The 22,488-nt window shown below is 37.9% G+C and overlaps 1 protein-coding gene across 1 annotated transcript; it reads left to right on the forward strand.

The window, feature by feature from the left end:
• Positions 1-730: 730 nt before the first annotated feature.
• OTOL1 (otolin 1) lies at positions 731-22,266 on the forward strand. Its single transcript, XM_082458417.1, has 4 exons — positions 731-4,612; positions 7,751-7,840; positions 18,899-18,970; positions 19,627-22,266. The coding sequence occupies exons 1-4, from the start codon at positions 4,249-4,251 to the stop codon at positions 20,532-20,534; spliced, it is 1,434 nt and encodes a 477-aa protein (XP_082314543.1). The 5' UTR covers positions 731-4,248; the 3' UTR covers positions 20,535-22,266.
• The last annotated feature ends 222 nt before the right edge of the window (positions 22,267-22,488 follow it).

The raw sequence follows: 22,488 nt of genomic DNA on the forward strand, positions 1-22,488 counted from the left end.
AGCTCTTGTCTAAATGTTTGACAGAATTCACCTGTGAAGCCATGTGGTCCTGGGCTTTTGTTTGTTGGAAGATTTTTAATCACAGTTGAAATTTTAGCGCTTGTGATTAGTCTGTTTATATTTTCTATTTCTTCCTGGTTCAGTCTCGGAAGGTTGTGTTTTTTAAGAATGTGTCCATTTCTTCCAGGTTGTCCATTTTATTGGCATATAATTGCTTGTAGTAATCTCTCATGATCCTTTTTATTTCTGCAGTGTCATTTGTTACTTCTCTTTTTTCATTTCTAATCCTGTTGATTTGAGTCTTCTCCCTTTTTTTCTTGATGAGTCTGGCTAATGATTTATCAATTTTGTTTATCTTCTCAAAGAACCAGATTTTAGTTTTATTGATCCTGGCTATCGTTTCCTTCATTTCTTTTTCATTTATTTCTGATCTGATCTTTATGATTTCTTTCCTTCTTCTAACTTTGGGGTTTTTTTGTTCTTCTTTCTCTAATTGTTAGGTGTAAGGTTAGGTTGTTTATTTGAGATGTTTCTTGTTTCTTGAGGTAGAATTGTATTGCTGTAAACTTCCCTCTTAGAACTGCTTTTGCTGCATCACATAGGTTTTGGGTCGTTGTGTTTTCACTGTCATTTGTTCCTTGGTATTTTTTGATTTCCTCAGTGATCTCTTGGTTTTTTAGTAGTGTATTTTTTAGCCTCCATGTGTTTTTACTTTTTACAGGTATTTTCCTGTAATTGATAACTAGTCTCATAGCATTGTGGTCAGAAAAGATACTTGATATGATTTCAATTTTCTTAAATTTACCAAGGCTTGATTTGTGACCCAAGATATGGTCTATCCTGGAGAATGTTCCATGAGCACTTGAGAAGAAAGTGTATTCTGTTGTTTTTGGATGGAATGTCTTATAAATATCAATTAAGTCCATCATGTTTAATGTATCATTTAAAGCTTGTGTTTCCTCATTTATTTGCATTTTAGTTTATCTGTCCATTGGTGAAAGTAGGGGTTAAAGTCCCTTACTATTATTGTGTTGCTGTCGATTTCCCCTTTTATGGCTGTTAACATTTGCCTTATGTATTGAGGTGCTCCTATGTTGGGTGCATAAATATTTACAATTGTTATATCTTCTTCTTGGATCGATCCCTTGATCATTATATAGTGTCCTTCTTTGTCTCTTGTAATAGTCTTTATTTTAAAGTCTATTTTGTGTGATATGAGTATTGCTACTCCAGCTTTCTTTTGATTTCCATTTGCATGGAATATCTTTTTCCATCCCCTCACTTTCAGTCTGTATGTATCTGAAGTGGGTCTGAAGTGGGTCTCTTGTAGACACTATTTATATGGGTGTTGTTTTTGTATCCATTCAGCCAGTCTGTGTCTTTTGGTCGGAGCATTTAATCCATTTACATTTAAGGTAATTATCAATATGTATGTTCCTATGACCATTTTCTTAATTTTTTTGTGTTTGTTATTGTAGGTGTTTTCCTTCTCTTGTGTTTCCTGCCTACAGAAGTTCCTTTAGCATTTGTTGTAAAGCTGGTTTCGTGGTGATGAATTTTCTTAACTTTTGCTTGTTTGTAAAGGTTTTAATTTCTCTGTCGAATCGAAATGAGATCCTTGCTGGGTATAGTAATCTTGGTTGTAGGATTTTCCGTTTCATCACTTTAAATATGTCCTGCCACTCACTTCTGGCTTGCAAAGTTTCTGCTGAAAGATCAGCTGTTAACTTTATGGGGATTCCTTTGTATGTTATTTGTTGCTTTTCCCTTGCTGCTTTTAATATTTTTTCTTTGTATTTAATTTTTGATAGTTTGATTAATATGTGCCTTGGTGTGTTTCTCCTTGGATTTATCCTGTATGGGACTCTCTGCACTTCCTGGACTTGATTGACTATTTCCTTTCCCATATTAGGGAAGTTTTCAACTATAATTTCTTCAAATATTTTCTCAGTCCCTTTCTTTTTCTTTTCTTCTTCTGGAACCCTTATAATTCGAATGTTGGTGAGTTTAATATTGCCCCAGAGGTCTCTGAGACTGTCCTCAATTCTTTTCATTCTTTTTCCTTTTTTCTGCTCTGTGGTAGTTATTTCCACTATGTTATCTTCCAGGTCACTTATCTGTTCTTCTGCCTCAGTTATTCTGCTATTGATTTCTTCTGGAGAATTTTACATTTCATTTATTTTGTTGTTCATCATTGTTTGTTTGCTCTTTACTTCTTCTAGGTCCTTGTTAAATGTTTCCTGTATTTTCTCCATTCTATTTCCAAGATTTTGGATCATCTTTACTATCATTACTCTGAATTCTTTTTCAGGTAGACTGCCTATTTCCTCTTCACTTTTTTTGGTCTAGTGGGTCTTTACCTTCCTCCTTTATCTGCTGCATATTTCTCTGTCTTCTCATTTTGCTTAACTTACTGCATTTGGGGCCTCCTTTTCGCAGGCTGCAGGTTCATAGTTCCCATTGTTTTCGGTGTCTGCCGCAGTGGGTAAGGTTGGTTCAGTGGTTTGTGTAGGCTTCCTGGTGGAGGGGACTAATGCCTGTGTTCTTGTGGATGAGGCTGGAATTTTCTGGTGGGCAGGACTGCATCCAGTTGTGTGTTTTGGGGTGTCTGTGAACTTAGTATGATTTTAGGCAGCCTCTGTGCTAATGGGTGGGGTTATGTTCCTGTGTTGCTAGTTGTTTGGCGTGGGGTTTCCAGCACTGGCGCTTGCTGATCATTGAGTGGAGCTGGGTGTTAACATTGAGATGGAGATCTCTGGGAGAGCTCTTACCAATTGATATTACGTGGGACCAGGAGGTCTCTGGTGGACCAGTGTCCTGAACTCGGCTCTCCCACCTCAGAGGCGCAGACCTGGCACCGGCCAGAACACCAAGACCCTGTCAGCCACACGGCCAGATATGTGGGGAGTTTCTTGCCTTTTGGGAAGTCTGAGGGCTTCTGCCAGCATTCAGTAGGTGTTCTGTAGGATTTGTTCCACATGTAGATGTATTTTTGATGTATTTGTGGGGAGGAAGTTGATCTCCACATCTTACTTCTCTGCTATCTTGAAAGTCCTAAGGTTGAGGCTTTGATATTAAACAGACGTGGATTTAAGTTTTGAATTAATAACTTGTGGGTTGTGTGATCTTGAACAAGGTATGTAACCACCTGGTGCCTGTTTCCTCAGCTGTGAAGGTGAGTGAGAGTGTTGTCTACCTGGCAGAGCTGTTTTGAGAACAGATTGGATTGATGAATATAAGGCACCTACTCTTTGTAGAGATTCTATAAATAGTAGGTGTTGTTACTCTCCTTATTTCCATTCTCTTTTCTCTCTTACTATTTATCTTAAACACTCCTTCCTTTTCCAATCAGAAATCATGCATTTCTAACCCTGGCTATCTGTTAGCAGCCACTGGACTGCTGGGAGTTTCTGGGGAATGAAATATTATGAACTCTCAAAATTTCATTTCATCAGGAACCTTATATCCCTTTGAACAGTGATAAAAGCCTTAATAAGAATAACCACTATTTGGCCCATTAAAATAATACAAAGATAAATGTGAGTTTGCAGAAAAAATCCTTAAATTATAAAGCAAAGAATTGGAGAGTTAAATGACATGTGAAGAATCTGAAGACATAACACATATTTAAATTTATGATATTTTATTCTCTCTCTCTCTCCATTTATTACAACAGATTCTAAAAGATTGTTCTCATAACAAGACCATTATCCTGAGTAGATTTAAGGACTCTTTTACTAGTATTTTTTCATGAAATAATTGAGTTTGCTGAAATAAACAATTCAGCTCAATATTTTTCATCTCCCTCTAATACAGATGTATTTGATTCCTATAAATCTGGGTGAAGTCAGTCATGATTTTATTCATATTTGTTTTCCACAGGGTGTATGAGCTATTAAGTCATGTTGCATTTATTATAGATCATGTTTGCTTTTTGGCAAGATAATTTTAATGATTGAGAACAATATTTTTGTACATGTAACACTGGGAAAACAACCAGAAAGGAGAATTGAAGCAAAATGTTCCTTACAATAAATACTTTAAGTAAATAAAATATTCTGTTGTGAATCAAGCATACATTTACATATGAAATATATAAAAATCATTTAGTATTATGCATACTGTTCATTCTTATGGTTCATATATGTATATATATTTCTCTCATATAAGAATATATCTATATCACTTTGTCTTTTTGTTTGTAATATATGTATATATTCCCATTATATCTTTCTTCCAGCCTCAAATATGTGGATATTTTCTTGGTTTTGTGCCATTTTAATTATTTTGGCTATTGCTGGTGTAGACACAATAGTAAAGACCACACCATATACCAAGTTCACAAAGAAGTCTGAGGGAAAAGAGATGCCAAAGGGTCCAAAGCCGTCCAGTGGCCAACCTCCAGAAGAAGAAGAAACTCCCTTCACAGAAGCGGCTGAAATGGCAGAACCAACCCCTGACCCCTCAGCTTTCAATTCTGTCTTTGGTGCTGCCACCCTCTTCCCCTCTGAAAACCTCACTCTTGACACGGCTGATTTTTTCTTGAATTGCTGTGATTGTTGTTCATCTGGACCAGGGCAAAAAGGAGAACCTGGAGAGACTGGAAAGCCAGGTATTTGAAAATATACGAGGCCCTATATTTCTCACTTGTACATCCTTAGAGTTGAGAGGTGGTGGATTGGTGGTGGCATTGCCCCAAGGGTGTCTATATTGTCATGTGCATGGAACAAGCCTAGGTGTAACATTGTAACAAATGCAATGGGTTCTGTTGCCCAGTGGGGTAGCCAGAGTCCCATGTATGACTATTCATATTAAAATTAACTGAGATTAAAAATTCAATTCCTCAGTCACACGGGTCCCATTTTAAGTGCTCAGTAGCCACATGTGGCCAATGGGCAGCACAGATACAGAGCATTTCCATAATTGCAGAAAGTTCTACTGGATGGTGCTGGTTAGAGCAGAGACTGGCCTACCAACCCTAGCACTGGTGTGTGGTTCTTCCAGTTACACAATCTTTTCATTAATGGCTGATGTAAATAGGGTAAGTGAAAATTCTGTGGTCTGGTAAGAATGTGTACTGACTGATGGGTTTTTGGAGTGCTACTTGTAGTTAGGATTAGAAATGGAAAGCCTGTGAGGTGGAGAATAAAGGCAGGATTCAGTTCACTTCTCATTGAAATTCTGAGGCAACACAGTCTCCTTGCCCAGTAATTTTCTCCATTGAACGTCATGGTTAAATATTTCAAAATTTCAGATGTCTTTCATGTATACAGTATGAATATACTCTCACTTTTATTGTAATACAGTTCAGCTTTTACATGTCCTACAGCAGAGAATTCAAGGAAAAAGTGAGATCAGAATGTCAATTTCAAATCCACTATTCCCTGAAAGAATTACATATAAATATTTGTTGTGTCTTGCCTGAAGAATTTAAAGTTATAAAATCAGGAATTCTGCATCCTCATTAAGCTTTTCATTCATTTCATCCCATTGCAGGAAGCTTTTGGGAAATGTGATCAGTGTTTATGTGGAGGTGGTATTGAATGGGAAAGAAGCTGGGCAGGGGTCTGGGGAACCAGGATTTCAGGGTTGCCAAAACATTACTGGAGATCTAATTAGACTGAGAAAATTATATTTACCAGGATTTCTCTTAGTATCATGTCTGGCAAGCTGCTAGCGGGGAGCGGGAGGGGGTCATGTAAACACAGCTGGTTGCTAAACTGTCTTATAAGTCGTAGCATCAGGGCTTTTGTCTTACCCAGTGGTGGATTTAGCTGCGCTGTTCTTAGAGCTCAGCTTATTACATACATTAATTAACACAAATATTACATACATCACATTTGTATTATCTACTGTAATGTGAATAATAAATGTAGACTTTAAAAGTTATGAGCCTAATTTTACAGAGTTTCTGAATGAAAGTGTTTTGAAGTATACAGCTCAGCTATATCTAATAGCTCTTAAAGGTAAAATTCCATTTGAAATTTTATCTCCAGCTTCTCTCATTAATTCAGTTATATAATAGCTACCTACTATGTGCCAAGAACTGTTAAGCACTTTACGTTGTTTCTCATCTTTGTAGAGAATGTTTAAAATATTATTACATTTCAGTGGATAATTTAATTGCATTTCAGAGAGTTTCAGGTAATTCTAGAGGTTATAGCACCTGAGAGTATAGAACCTGATGTCAAACTCGGTTTGTGCACCCGCCAGCCCCAGCTCTTTCATGAGGTCCAGGCTTCCGATACTTACACTAAACTAACCAAGATGTACAGCTTGCCTAGATGGAAGGGGCAGCCTGCCTGCCCCTTGTGCCCTTGCAGGCAGTTGCTGTGTGCTCCCTGTGCGTTTCCCTCATAACCACATTGGGCATTTGGGGGTCATGAGGAAGGGGGGTCACTGCACAGTGAACTGTAATTGCCCATTTTGCTTGCTTCTGCCTCCCCTTCTCTTTGTTCTCCATTCCTTTCCTCTCTGCTCTTCCTTCTTTTTTAGACAGAAGAGCTTAACCACCACTTTGGCTTCTTAAGCTTACCTTCAGCCTTAACCTCCATGGCATGCAATTTATTAAAGCTTTTCATCTAAACAAATACAGTGTTCTTTCAAAGAGGAAATTCAACAGATAGAAAATAATTTTCTCCATCCCATCAACTTAATTATAGTAATTAAGATGAAAGATTACAATTTAATTGAGTGTACTTATTTATATGGTTAACTTTCAAAGAACCTGGCCATAAATTATTCCAATCAGGGATTGCGAAACAATCCCTTAGCTTGAACAGGGCTGGGGTTGCAGGAACGATAACTGTCCTAGGCTTGGGTGTCTGTGTGGCCCAGGTAAGTGGAAGGGACCTGGACTGCTGGGATGAGCGAGGACACCAGGGAGGTCTGAGTCCTGCACCATCTGCCCCTCGCCTGCCCCTCAGCCTCTTTTACCCTGATCTCTAGCTCCGCCCATGGTGCTCTTCTTTCAGTTTCTTAAAAACACCATGGTCTTTTCTACTCTTGTTTTTCCTGAAATACTCATCTGTGGTTTTTTTTTTTTTTTTCTTTGTCTCAGAAATTTCTAATTTGTTCATTGGGTCTTAGCTTAATGACATTTTTTTCCAGGAGGTATCCTCTGATCCCATAAATCAGTTTTTTTTTTTTAAACCACCATCTACAATAGGAACTTTCTATTTTCTTTACATAACTAACAACAGTGTGGCCATTTCTATTTATTTGTGTGGTTATTTGTTCATGTTTATCTTTCATGGACTCTCAGCTCCATGAGGGAAGGGACTGCTGGAATGTTGACGGCTGATTCCTGACACCTAGCAGGATGCTTGGTGTGTAGGAGGGCTCAGCAATGGTTCCTGAATGAGTACATAAGTGAAGGAATGGGAAAACCAAAAGTGCTAGGTATTGTGATTTTACTTCCAATTTGAAAGTGTGGTCCACATGAGGTTAAGAGTCAGATAATCATCTTTTCTTGTTGTTTGATACAGTACTGCTTCTCTGAATCATTTGATCACTGCCATGAATTCAGTGACAAGTACTAATGGGCTCAATTTGTCTATTCAGGTAGTGCAAAATTGCAAATCAGACAAAATTATTGTCCTTAGAACTCTGTAATAGTTTATTCTCACCCAAATTTTATCATTAGGACACTGACAGTCATCGGCCTCAATAAAATGACTGATTTTTTTTGAAGTAATGAATTTCAAAAGAGAATTTTTCTACCCTGATGGTTTTTCAATCTCATTTCCAGGTTTTAAGGGAGAAGCTGGTGATATGGGGATCCTAGGGCCACCAGGAGTCACTGGACCCCAAGGTCCAAAAGGCCAGAAAGGAGAGAAGGGTAGGTAATTATATCCATTTCATGTCAAATCTCAAGAGATGTTCTGCATCATTTTTAAGAAGAGCAGCTTGCTAAGTAAATACCAGATTCTTGCAGGTGGATCTATTTTTTTAAATGTAAAAACTTGGTAAAGCATATTGTGAGTTATATTTGATATAAAAATGTTAACTTTATAAATAGCCAATTGAGAAATTTTAAACTTGCCTGGTAATATACTCCCCCCCACACACACCTTTTCTGTTTCTTGGAGTCCACCTGGCTGACTCAGTGACTGGGAGCCACAGGGCATAGACTCTGGGGAAGGGTGCTTTCCTATATACTCCTGTTTGAGTTCTTCTTTATGATGCAAATTAATTTCATACTACATAAAACTAATCAGAGCAGGCAATCCTCTAGAATATTCCATATAGATGGATAGCCTACCTACTAAGGAGAGTATGACATATCCTTTGGCTTACTCTCAAATCAGGGGCAGTGTCAACGGTGGGAAGAGAACTGAATTAAAATGGAAGAAGTCAAGCTATTTGCAGTGACCTTGGACCCGTCACTTTACCTCATCTGGAAATTGAGAGGACTAGACTAGATATTTATTTATACTCTGTTTAAAGAAGATTTGTCATTATGTGGGCTTTCCTAGATCTTTTCCAGCTCAGAAATTCTGTAATTCCATAGATGTATCAGCAAAGAGTGTGCTCTGCTCTGGGAAATCCCTGGTTCTATAAGTGCTTCAAGCTATTGAGGGAAGGTTATAGATTCACTGGGACATTTAGAAATTCCTCAGGGAATACTACCAGCCTGTAGAAATACTATATATCCATCAAGTTAAATGTTTTAGCCTTAGTGTCACATGTCAAAAGACATAATATCATCTATACATCACCCTCGGCATGGCTCAGGAACTGCCTAACTCATTTCTGGTAGAACATTCAGTGAAGTAATTACTCAAAAAAGATGCTAAGGTAAGAGAGAGTCACTTCACACTTGTCAGTTATGCGATTTTCATTCTTGGAAGCATTTAATCCTTTTGTGGATGAATTATGTTAGCAGAAAGCCCTGTGAAATAAAGATGAGTGATGAACCTCCCCAGTGATTCATACATTTTGGAAGTTAGACTTCTGGAAGTAGAAGAAAAAACAGGGAAGTATTATAAAATGAGGTTCTTAAGAATATGCTTTGATGAAGGATCAAAAGTAGAAATTCATTTAGCCAGTCTCTATAAAGTGACAACTGTATTTTCCTTTTACTTCCGCTTAAATTGGACTCTTGGTTAAGACTTAAAGTTAAAAAAATAAATGAGTAGAATGACTGTATTTTTTACTCAATCATTATCTGATTGAGTAAATTCATTATAAGCAGTTAAACTCTTTAAATGAACTCGAGAACCAGAATAACTGTGCAGTGACGGTCAGGATATGAATATTGACAAGGACTGGGAATTGAATTATTCCTTCACTTCCATTCATAGTTATGTTCTCTTCAAAGGTATACAGATGTTTTCCTGATGGCCTATGGATTAATTTCCAAATTTTAAATTTTAAATGGAATGATAAAGAGGAGCAAGCTACTTAGAAAACTCTGTTGAGTAGCTTATGGTGGGATTTCTCTAGCTAGTCTTATGAAATTTGGCTGAATCTCTTTTCATGACTTTTATGTATTTATTTATTTATTTACAGCCATTGTGCTTTTACTGTAAAATTAATAAATTCTTTATAGTAGATTATTAAATGTTGGCATATTTATACAATGGTAATGAGAACCAACAAACAACTATATGCAACAGTATAAATCAATTTTACAAATATAATGTTGAGCAAAAGAATTCAGACACAAAAGATTACATACTATACAATTTCAATTATATAATTGTTAGTACAAACCCCCAAAAGTCTATGATGCTGAAAGTCAACTGTAGTTACTCTCAAAGTTTAGGCTGTGACAAAAAGGGGGCACAATAGAGTTTTCTGGGACACTGATAATATTCTGGTTTCTTACACAACATTGTAAATCAACTATACTTCAATTAAAAAATAAAATAAAAGAGGTTAACAAACTAAAAAAAATTATTTTGGTTTCTTCTTTGAAAAATTTTTATTGGGGTATAGTGCCATAAAGTGAATTAGCTATACATATACATATATGCCCTCATTTTTGGATTTCCTTCCCATTTAGGTCACTGCAGAGCATTGAGTAGAATTCCCTGTGCTTTAAAGTAGGTTCTCATTAGTTATCTATTTTATATATAGTATCAATAGTGTATATATGTCAATCCCTATCTCACAATTCATCCCACCCACACCCTTTTCCCCTTTGGTATCCATACGTTTGTTCTCTACGTCTGTGTCTCTATTTCTGCTTTGCAAATAAGATAATCTATACCATTTTTAAAGAATCCACATATATGGGATAATATACGATATTTGTTTTTCTCTTTCTGACTTACTTCACTCTGTATGACAGTCTCTAGGTCCATCCACGTCTCTACAAATGACCCAGTTTCATTCTTTTTTATGGCTGAGTAATATTCTATTATATATATGTACCACATCTTCTTTATCCATTCCTCTGTTGATGGACATTTAGGTTGCTTCCATGTCCTGCCTATTGTAAATAGTGCTGCAATGAACATTGGGGTGCATGTGTCTTTTTGCATTATGGTTTCTCTGGGTATATGCCCAGTAGTGGGATTGCTGGGTCATATGACAGTTCTATTTTTAGTTTTTTAAGAAACCTCCATACTGTTCTCCATAGTGGCTGTATCAATTTACATTCCCATCAACAGTGCAAGAGGGTTCCCTTTTCTCCACACCCTCTCCAGCATTTATTGTTTGTAGATTTTTGGATGATGGCCATTCTGACTGGTGTGAGGTGATACCTCATTGTAGTTTTGATTTGCATTTCTCTAATAATTAGCGATGTTGAGCATCCTTTCATATGTTTGTTGGCAATCTGTATGTCTTCTTTGGAGAAATGTCTATTTAGGTCTTCTGCCCATTTTTGGATTGGGTTGTTTGTTTCTTTGAGATTGAGCTGCATGAGCTGCTTGTATATTTTAGAGGTTAATCCTTTGTCAGTTGCTTCATATGTGAATATTTTCTCCCATTCTGAGGCTTGTCTTTTCGTCTTGTTTATGGTTTCCTTTGCTGTGCAAAAGCTTTTAAGTTTCATTAGGTCCCATTTGTTTATTTTTGTTTTTATTACCATTTCTCTAGTAGGTGGATCAAAAAAGATCTTGCTGTGATTTATGTCAAAGAGTGTTCTTCCTATGTTTTCCTCTAAGAGTTTTATAGTGTCCAGTCTTACATTTAGGTCTCGAATCCATTTTGAGTTTATTTTTGTGTATGGTGTTGGGGAGTGTTCTAATTTCTTTTTTTACATGTAGTAAAAGGTTTCCCAGTTTTCCCAGCACCACTTATTGAAGAGGCTGTCTTTTCTCCATTGTATATTCTTGCCTCCTTTATCAAAAATAAGGTGACCATAGGTGCGTGGGTTTATCTCTGGGCGTTCTATACTATTCCATTGATCTATATTTCTGTTTTTGTGCCAGTATCATACTGTCTTGATTACTGTAGCTTTGTAGTATAGTCTGAAGTCAGGGAGTCTGATTCTTCCAGCTCCATTTTCCTTTCTCAAGATTGCTTTGGCTATTTGGGGTCTTTTATGTTTCCATACAAATTGTAAAATTTTTTTGTTCTAGTTCTGTGAAAAATGCCATTGGTAATTTGATAGGGATTGCACTGAATCTGTAGATTACTTTGGGTATTATAGTCATTTTCACAATATTGATCCTTCCAATTCAAGAACATGGTATATCTCTCCATCTCTTTGTGTCTTTTTTGATTTCTTTCATCAGTATCTTATAGTTTTCTGAGTACAAGTCTTTTGCCTCCTTAGGTAGGTTTATTCCTAGATATTTTATTCTTTTTTTTTGCAGTGGTGAATGAAATTGTTTCCTTAATTTCTCTTTCTGATCTTTCATTGTTAGTGTATAGGAATGCAAGAGATTTCTGTGCATTAATTTTGTATCCTGCAACTTTAATAAATTCATTGATTAGCTCTAGTAGTTTTCTGGTGGCATCTTTAGGATTCTCTATGTATATTATCATGTAATCTGCAAACAGTTACAGTTTTACTTTTCCTTTTCCAGTTTGTATTCCTTTTATTTCTTTTTCTTCTCTGATTGCTGTGGCTAGGACTTCCAAAACTATGTTGTATAATAGTGGCAAGAGTGGGCACCCTTGTCTTGTTCCTGACCTTAGAGGAAATGCTTTCAGTTTTTCACCATTGAGAATAATGCTTACTGTGGATTTTTCTTATATGGCCTTTATTGTGTTGAGGTAAGTTCCCTCTATGCCCACTTTCTGGAGAGTTTTTTTATCTTAAATGGGTGTTGAATTTTGTCAAAAGCTTTTTCTGCATCTCTTGTGATGATCATATGGTTTTTCTTCTTCAGTTTGTTAATATGGTGTATCACATTGATTGATTTGCTTGTATTGAAGAGGCCTTGCATCCGTGGGATAAATCCCACTTGATCATGGCGTGTGGTCTTTTTAATTCTGTTTGCTAGTATTTTGTTGAGGATTTTTGCGTTTATGTTCATCAGTGATATTGACCTGTAATTTTCTTTTTTTGTGTGGTATCTTTGTCTGGTTTTGATATCAGGGTGATAGTGGCCTCATAGAATGAGTTTGGGAGTTTTCCTCCCTCTGCAATTTTTGGGAAGAGTTTGAGAAGGATAGGTGTTAGCTCTTCTCTAAAATTTGATAGAATTCGCCTGTGAAGTCATCTGGTCTTGGACTTTTGTTTATTGGAAGATTTTTAATCACAGTGTCAATTTCATTACTTGTGATTGATCTGTTTATATTTTCTATTTCTTTCTGGTTCAGTCTTGGAAGGTTATACCTTTCTAAGAATTTGTCCATTTCTTCCAGGTTGTCCATTTTATTGGCATAGAGTTGCTTATAGTAGTCTCTTATGATCCTTTGTATTTCTGCAATGTCAGTTGTAACTCGTCCTTTTCAATTTCTAATTCTATTGATTTGAGTCCTCTCCCTTTTTTTCTTGATGAGTCTGCCTAAAGGTTTATCAATTTGGTTTATCTTCTCAAAGAACCATCTTTTAGTTTTATTGATCTTTGCTGTTGTTTTGTTTCTATTTCATTTATTTCCGTTTTGATCTTTATGATTTCTTTCCTTCTACTAATTTTTTCTTTTGTTCTTCTTTCTCTAGTTGCTTTAAGTGTAAGGTTAGGTTGTTTATTTGAGATTTTTCTTGTTTCTTGAAATAGGATTGTATTACTATAAACTTCCCTCTTAGAACTGCTTTTGCTACCTCCCATAGGTTTTGGTTCATCGTGTTTTTATTGTCATTTGTTTCTAGGTATTTTAAATTTTTATTTATTTATTTTTGGCTGTGTTGGGTCTTTGTTGCTGCACACAGGCTTTCTCTAGTTGTGGTGAGTGGGGGCTACTCTTCATTGCAGTGTGTGGGCTTCTCATTGTGGTAGCTTCTCTTGTTGTGGCTCTAGGCGTGTGGGCTTCAGTAGTTGTGGCATGCAGGCTCAGTAGTTGTGGCTCGTGGGCTGTAGAGTGCAGGCTCAGTAGCTGTGGTGCATGGGCTTAGTTGCTCTGTGTCATGTGAGATCTTCCCGGACCAGGGCTTGAACCCGTGCCCCCTGCATTGGCAGGTGGATTCTTAACCACTGTGCCACCAGGAGACCACTCTCGGTGTTTTTTGATTTCCTCTTTGATTTCTTCAGTGATCTCTTGGTTGTTTAGTAGCATATTGTTTAGCCTCCAAGTGTTTGTGTTTTTTACTGGTTTTTTCCCTGTAATTGATTTCTAATTTCATAGCCTTGTGGTCGGAAAAGATGCTTGATATGATTTCAGTTTTCTTAAATTTACCAAGGCTTGATTTGTGACCCAAGATGTGATCTATCCTGGAGAATGTTCCATGTACACTTGAGAATAAAGTGTATTCTGCTGCTTTTGGATGGAATGTCCTATAAATATCAACTAAGTCTACCTGGTCTAATGTGTCATTTAAAGCTTGTGGTTCCTTATTAATTTTCTGTCTGGATATCTATCCATTGATATAAGTGGAGTGTTAAAGTCCCCACTATTATTGTGTTACTGTCAATTTCCTCTTTTATGGCTGTTAGCGTTTGCCTTATGTATAGAGGTGCTCCTATGTTGGGTGCATAAATATTTACTCTTGCTATATCTTCTTCTTGGATTGATCCCTTGATCATTATGTAGTGTCCTTCTTTGTCTCTTGTAATAGTCTTTATTTTAAAGTCTATTTTGTCTGATATGAGTATTTCTACTGCAGCTTTCTTTTGATTTCCCTTTGCATGGAATATCTTTTTCCATCCTCTCACTTTCAATCTGTATTTGTCCCTAGGTCTGAAGTGGATCTCTTGTAGACAGCATATACATGGGTCTTATTTTGTATGCATTCAGCCAATCTGTGTCTTTTGGTTGGAACATTTAATCCATTTACATTTAAGGTAATTATCAATATGCATGTTCCTATTACCATTTTCTTAATTTTTGGGGGTTTGTTTTTGTAGGTCTTTTTCTCCTCTTGTGTTTCCTGCCTAGAGAAGTTCATTTAGCCTTTGTTGTAAAGCTGGTTTTGTGGTGCTGAATTCTCTTAGCTTTGCTTTTCTGTAAAGCTTTTGATTTCTTCATCAAATCTGAATGAGATCCTTGCCAGGTAGAGTAATCTTGGTTGTAGATTTTTCCCTTTCATCACTTTAAATATATCCTGCCACTCCCTTGTGACCTGCAGAGTTTCTGCTGAAAAATCAGCTCATAACCTTATGGGAATTCCCTTGTATGTTATTTGTTGCTTTTCCCTTGCTGCTTTTAGTAATTTTTCTTTGTGTTTAATTTTTGTTAGTTTGATTAATATGTGTCTCAGCCTGTTTCTCCTTGGATTTATCCTGTATGGGACTGTCTGTGCTTCCTGGACTTGACTGACTATTTCCTTTCCCATGTTAGAGAAGTTTTTGACTATAATATCTTCAAATATTTTCTCAGACACTTTCTCTTTCTCTACTTCTTCTGGGATCCCTATAATTTGAACGTTGGTGCATTTAATGTTGTCCCAGAGGTCTCTGAGACTGTCTTCATTTCTTTTCATTCTTTTTTCTTTATTTTGCTCCATGGCAATTATTTCCACCATCCTATCTTCCATGTCACTTATCTATTCTTCTTCCTCAGTAATTCTGCTATTGATTCCTTCAAGTTTATTTTTAATTTCAGTTATTGTGTTGTTCATCACTGTTTGTTTGTTCTTTAGTTCCTCTAGGTCCTTGTTAAACATTTCTGTGTAACAGAATTGGATCATCGTCACTATTATTACTCTGAATTCTTTTTCAGGTAGATTGCCTATTTCCTCTTCATTTATTTGGTCTTGTGAGTTTTTACCTTGCTCCTTCTTCTGCAACATATTTCTCAGTCTTCTCATTTTGTCTAACTTACTGTGTTTGAGGTCTTCTTTCCACAGGCTGCAGTGTCATAATTCCTCTTGCTTCTGGTGTCTGCCCTTGGTGGGTGAGGTTGGTTCAGTAGCTTGTGTAGGCTTCCTGGTGGGAGGGACTGGTGCCTGTATTCTGGTGGGTGGAGCTGGATCTTGTCCCTCTGATGAGCAGGGCCATGTTAGGTGGTGTGTTTTGGGGTGTCTGTGAGCTTAGCACAACTTTAGGCAGCCTGTCTGCTGATAGGTGGGTTTGTGTTCCTGTCTTGTTTGTTGTTTGCTGTGAGGCATCCAGCACTAGAGCCTGCAGGCAGTTGGGTGAAGCCATGTCTTATATTCAAGATGGAGACCTCTGGGAGAGGTCTCATCAATTAATATTCCTTGGGGTCAGGAATTCTCTGGCAGCCCAGCATCCTGGACTCAGCGCTCCCTCCCCTGAGGCTCGGGTCTGACCCCCGGCTGGGGGACCAAGACCCCACAAGCCACACATCATGGCAATAAAGGGAAAAAAAGGAGGGGGGAGAAAACAAAGGAAAACAAAAAGAGAAACAAAACCCAAGACAAATAGCAAATACAGAAACAAATAGCAACAACAGCAATAAAACAAAAAAACAAACAAATGGTAAAAGCAAAACCAACCAAACAAAAATGAAAACAAACTCATGCACACACAAAAAGAAACAAAAACAAAAACCAAGAGAACAACCAGACAAACGAAAGAACCCCAAAACAAAATCAAACAATTAAAAACAAAACTAACAAAAACAGAAAACAAGAAACAAAACTAAAACAGAATGCAAACTGAAGAATAAAGCAAACAAAACAGACACACAAAAACAATTAAAAAAAAGGATAAAAACAAAAAACAGAAAAAAGAGGATAAAAAGATAAAAACAAAATAGAACAAAGGAAAGGAAAAAACCAGAACAATGAAAAAGCAAAGTAAAAATAAAAAAAAATATATTAACAAAATTAAAAAAAGAAAGAAAAAAACAGAGAAAAACCAAACAAACCTAAAAACCCCAAAAATACTAAACAAAAATAAAAATAAAGAATAATAATTACAAAAAACAAAGCCAGCAACAGAACAAATCAAAACATAATAATAATAATAGTAATAATACTATTTTCCTGGTGTCTCAGCTGTCATTGTCCTAGTCCCTGCTGTGAGCCACAGCCCACCTCCATCTCCCCAGTAGGCCCTCCAGTGCCTCTAGGTTGGTCTCTCGACCTGCTGTGGGCACTGTGAGGACAGGTCAGACTCTGATCTGGCCCAACTCATGCGTATGCTTGCCCCCAAATTCCACAGCTGCCAGAGCTAGACCAGTTTCATTTGTGGGGACACTCATTGTCCATTCAGATCCATAGATGCAGGGTCTACGAAGCTGATAACAGGGCCTTAATATGTAGCTTGTGCAACTGATGGAAAGATTTTTGTTCCTCTTCCTTAGTTGCCCTGCCCCTGGGGCTCAGCTGTGATTTTAGCCCCACTTCTGCATGTGGGCCACCCACAGGAATCTGCTCCCGAGGCTGCCCTGGAGCACTTGGGCCTGCCCCAGTGAGGACAGGGCATGGAGGTGGCATGGCTGCCTGGGTCGCAGGAGCCCCAGTGGCGACAGGTGCGCAGGGAAGCGGCAGCCACAGGCACAAGAGATCTGGCCCTAGTGGGAGCATTTTCTAGTGCCCAGTGGCAGGTGCACGAGGGCCAGCCCTGGCAGGGCCCTTTCCTAGCACCTGGGGGGATGGGCAGGGGCTGGTGCGTGGGGAGAGAGGCTGCAGTTGTCGCTCCATCCCCTGCATGTCACTCAACAGTGGTGCCTTGCTTCCATGGCAGTCCAGGTTTCCTCTACAGGCATTCCCAGTTGCAGATTTCCTCCCTCCCATCCCCATAGGCTGTCTCCTTGCAGCCAACAATAGTACTCCTCCTGGGTTTGTACTCCAATCCCCACACTCCAGCTCCCAGCCCCCGTGCACACAAGTAGACACATGTCCCAGTGTGGGGCATGCAGTGCTGTTGCATGGACTGTCTGTGTAGGTCTCATTCTGTGCTCTCTGCCACAGACTGGCCTTTTCACCCTCCTCTGACAGTCTCAGATGCTTCCCTTCTGTCCCAACTGATTTCTCCGTCGGTGAGGGGGTTTCCCCAGATGTGGGAACCTCTCTGCTGCTTCAGCTCCCCAACTGGGGAGCAGGTTCCATCCCATTTCCTCTCCTCTTCTTTCTCCCTTTCTTTCATCCTACCTGGTTATGCAGGCATCTTTATTGTCCTTTCTGGTGTCCAAGGTCTTCTGCTAGCGTTCAGCCGGTGTTCTGTGAGAATTGTTGCATCTGTAGATGTATTCTTGATGCATTTGTGGAGAGAGATGAACTCCATGTCCTCCTACTCCTCTACCATCTTGAAAAGCCCCCTCTTCTCATGACTTTTAATTTGACTTAGGGTTTCTTTTGCCCTGGCAAAAATGAAATAAAATATGTTGGTTATATCATAAATAATATGGCTGGTAAGTTGATGCCAACCAATATTATATACAGTTATGTTTGACTCTGTACAGATTGCTAAACTTTTTCATAGCTCAGTTTCCTTTGTGATGAAAGTGGTGACAAAAATATGTGCTCTACCTTTCTTGATGGGAGATGCTACAAACTTTTGTAAATGAAAAATGTTCCAATTGATGAAATGTGCTCTATGTGAGCCTCCCTGTTATATGAGAGGCTGTTTTACTACCAAATAAAAATTTACATTAAACTAAAAGGTTGACATTTAAAAATTCATGTTAAGAACTTGGAACATTACCTGGTGCAAAGTAAGTGCTCAATGAGAGTTAGCTATTATTGTTACTGTTATTTTTGCTACTATTAGTTACAATGAAAATAAATGTAGAGTGGCTGCACTGTAACAGGATGGGCCTTTGGCCAGGCCCAGTATAAAAGTCCATTTTGTGGTAATATGGCAAATATCTAAAAGCCAAGATATTTTTATTTTTTCAAGCATGAATTTTCACAGCTTTATAATTTGCCCAAAGAGTGTACGAAAAAAATTCCAAACAAAATGAAAATTAGCTTTTCCTTGTTGCTTTATGTATATCAAGGACAATATTTTTTATCCTGTGTGGGTTTTTATCATGAATAGTTTCAGCTGACTGCAGAGTGTTGTGCTCTGTGTTTTAGCTTATGTGGTGCATGGTACGATTTCTCAGGCATTGTGAGGGATATAAAAAAAGAGGACCTTTTAACTGTCATTCAGAATTCGTAATAAGAAGAGCACAAACACAGACATACATAATGTAAGGCAGAATGTCATAGGTTTTGTAAGAGATTTGAAGAGCTACAAGAATGCTGAGGGAAAAGCTGAAATCTGTTTGAAGAGATTTGGCACTACCTCCAAATATACTGTAAATGGTTTACCATCAATTGGAATAAAATATTCCTAATGTTGCTCAATAAGTTCTTTTTCCATATTGTTTTACCTTTACACATTTTGGTAAAGGAAGCATTAGAATGTGACACAGTTGTGAAATGGGTGTTTGTTATATCATAGCTAATATAGTTAGAAAAAAGTTAATCTTGGTATCATTTTAGGACTTAAGGGAGAACGTGGGGAGCAAGGAACAAATGGAGTTCCAGGATACCCAGGAAAACCTGGAGAACCAGGTAGTGTATAAAGTATATCTACTGTGTGTAGTCACGTGTGCAGTATGGCCCTTAATTTTCTTCCTGTTTGTATTTAAAGTTATCAGGGAGGTAAGATGGAAATATCAATTACTAATAATTTAGTGTACTGATTGCATGGAGTGTTATCAGCACTAGTCTAGGAGTCTGGAAGTGGTAAAAGTATCTGAACTCTGCTCCTCTTTCTTGCTGTCCTTGGGAAAAAGATCTCTAAATCTTTCTGGGTTGCAGTTTTTTTGCCTGTAAGATTTTGGGTTTGGATGGACAATATGGAGATTTAGGAGAATAGCTGGGTTGGGCCAAAATGCAAAGTGTAATGGAACACAATGGGCAACTATAGTTCTAATACTCTTCATCATCTTAAAAGTCAAACAAACAAACAAACAGACAAACTAGATATATAAGATCTAAATATAAGCTGTTGCTTCTCAGTAGCATTAACTCTTTCCTTTATGAGGGAGTAGCTTGATTTGAATGGCTCGGTGTAAGTGTCTCCTCTGCATGGCCATTGCTCAGGCAAGAAGCAGGTTTCCAGCTCCAGTTAAGAGGTTTTGTTTCATTTTGTGAGCTCTCTGATAATAGCATACAGGTCATACCATATGTGAGCCTTAACCATTATTTTAATTTTTCCATTTCAGGTGGACTTGGTCCTAAGGGGGATAGAGGAAACATTGGCCTGGCAGGAGTGAAAGGACAAAAAGGCTCGAAGGGGGACACGTGTGCCAATGGTACCAAAGGAGAGAAAGGAGATAAAGGAGACCGAGGGGCTGTGGGTGCACCAGGCTTGAATGGAGAGCCTGGGGCCAAGGGAGACAAGGGGGAGATGGGGGATAAGGGCTACTGTGGAGATTCTGGGGAGAGGGGGGGAAAAGGAGAAAAAGGTGAGGAGGGCATGAAAGGAGAAAAAGGTAGCAAAGGAGATATTGGAACGGAAGGGAAAAGTGGTTCAGACGGGCTGCCTGGGGCCCAAGGTGATCCAGGAGTTAAAGGAGAAAAGGGAGAGTTGGGTCCTCCTGGTCTTGTGGGACCTGCAGGGCCAAAGGGTGAACTTGGGAGCAAAGGGGTCCGAGGGTCTATTGGGAAGAAGGGCTCTCGGGGCCTCAAGGGCTCCAAGGGGGAGGTGGCCAGAGTCCCACGGTCAGCTTTCAGTGCTGCTTTATCCAAGCCTTTCCCCCCTCCAAATGCCCCTATCAAGTTTGACAAGGTTCTCTATAACGACCAAGGGAACTACAGCCCTGTCACTGGGAAATTTAACTGTAGTATTCCTGGGGCATATGTTTTTTCCTACCACGTCACCGTGAGGGGCCGACCTGCTCAGATCAGCCTGGTGGCCTGGAATAGGAAGCAGTTCAAGTCCAGAGAAACGCTCTATGGTCATGAAATAGACCAGGCCTCTCTCCTCATCATCTTGAAATTAAAAGCAGGGGACCAAGTCTGGCTGGAAGTTTCAAAAGATTGGAATGGGGTGTATGTCAGTGCTGAGGATGATAGCATTTTTACTGGGTTCCTTTTGTACCCAGAGGAAAACCCTGGCATTTCACCATAAACTTGTATCTTCAACACTGTAGTTTGGGTTTAGTGGAATAAGTCAGGTAACATTGGGTAGTGCTATTGAAAAAAATAGCCTTCATTTTTTTTTCACGATTATAAAAATAATACAGAAAAATTAAGAAAAAATTGTATCACCTAGAGTCAATAATTCCTATTTTAAAACATCACCTTTAAAAAATATTTATATGTATTTGAGAGCATGTGTCTATTAATTTTGTAGCTAGCTTTTTTTTTTTTAGCTTTTTTCATTTAGCATTATAATGACATTTCTCAAGCCCTTTAAATAATATTTGTATACAAAAATATGAATGAAATTTGTAATAAATATATTCTTACTAAATATTTTCTATGTCTCATAAAAATGTGTGTAACTCTTTTCAGTGTGAATGTGAAGCTAACAGCTGACGTATGATGGGTAGGTATTTCTCAAAAGTTTCTAATTCTGTTGGGAGGATTGCCTTCCAACAAAATAGAACTATTCCCATGTTAGTTTAATTCAGGGAGAATACACAGAAAGAATAGTAAAGACTAGCTAAAGTACTTTTAAGATTAATCAGTGTGTAAGGATTTGCTCATAAAAACCTGTATCATATGGACTTGTGTGTTGGGTAAAAGGTAAAAAGAAAGTTGATATAGATATTGCTTCATCATAGCAAAGATCCAGCGATTCATCTAATTATTGTGCTTAGAAGAACTGAATGTCCCTCAAAGATTTCAGAGTAAAATTAAATCATTATTGATCTAAAATTTCAGCCCTTTCTTCGTGGAAGAACACTTAATTTGGATAAATTCTTTGGCTTCATTATCATCATCTCTAAAATAATTAATTCTAGTTATTCAGTGATAACATTGCTGGAACAGGTGTGTATTTGGGAATTCACTTGCAATGTGAATATTTAAAGCTGTGAATATATAATAACTCAACAGCCTCATTTTTTAAGAAGTGAATTTGTTGACTCTAAATTGAATTTGGTTTAATGAAGGCATATAGTTATGCAGATTTGCAAATCTTGGTGAGTCAAATCAGGGAGTGGGTGATGGGAAACTTTCTGGCCTTGCTCTGCCAGTTAAACAAACTCTGAAAAACATAATTTATTTTTGATCTTCATATATATGTATATATATATATTAGAATAGTGCTTCTCAAACTGTGTTCAGAGGAAAGCCATTACTGGAAGTTGTTATTATGAGCTACTGCAAAGAGTGGGTTCTGTGTCAAACAAATGTTGGAAATGCTATATTCTATCTCCCTTTTAAAGATTCATAGAGCATGTTAGTGTAGTCCCTGATATTCCCACAGAAAAGACATTTGTATAATTTTGTTTTATCCAGTGATACTATATTTATTTTGAGTATAGAACTCATCAAGCAGCATCCCATGGAACAGCGTTCTGTAAGATGCCAATTTTGGAAATGTTGCATTAGTTTCTCATCCAAAGATTACCCAGCAGGCTGGGATAAAATTTACTCTTGACATTTCGCCCTTGCTTGAACAATTCTTCTCTATTTAGATTGCAATATTGCTTTAATTGTGGCTTTGCTTGTATTTGTCACAGGGAGAGTAAGAATTCACAAATGATTAAGATAGTGATATTTGCACTTAGACTTTTCTTTTCCAGTTTAAGGACGGGATAGTGAAGAGATTCCAGGAACTTAAAGTTTTGTCTCTCTGTATTTTCTTATAGATATATTTCTTTCTTTATGCCTTCTCCATCTTTGGGTCAGAGGGATTTCCACCTAGGAAGATGGAAGAGAAACCACATCAAAGGATGTGATGTAAAAGACAGCTGGACAGAGGGCCAGTAAGAGAGGAACAATTCACATGGAGGATTTATGATATCCAGCAGTGTCTTACATGTGTGTTTGTGGTAAACATTTTATAGGAAGTCTGAAGTTTAAGAGTTTAGGGTTGGGATCCAGGGTTGGTGGTTAGTTATGAACTTTTCCCA

The sequence above is a fragment of the Balaenoptera physalus genome (assembly GCF_965194825.1).
Source record: "Balaenoptera physalus genome assembly, chromosome: 4".
Lineage (NCBI taxonomy): Eukaryota > Metazoa > Chordata > Mammalia > Artiodactyla > Balaenopteridae > Balaenoptera > Balaenoptera physalus.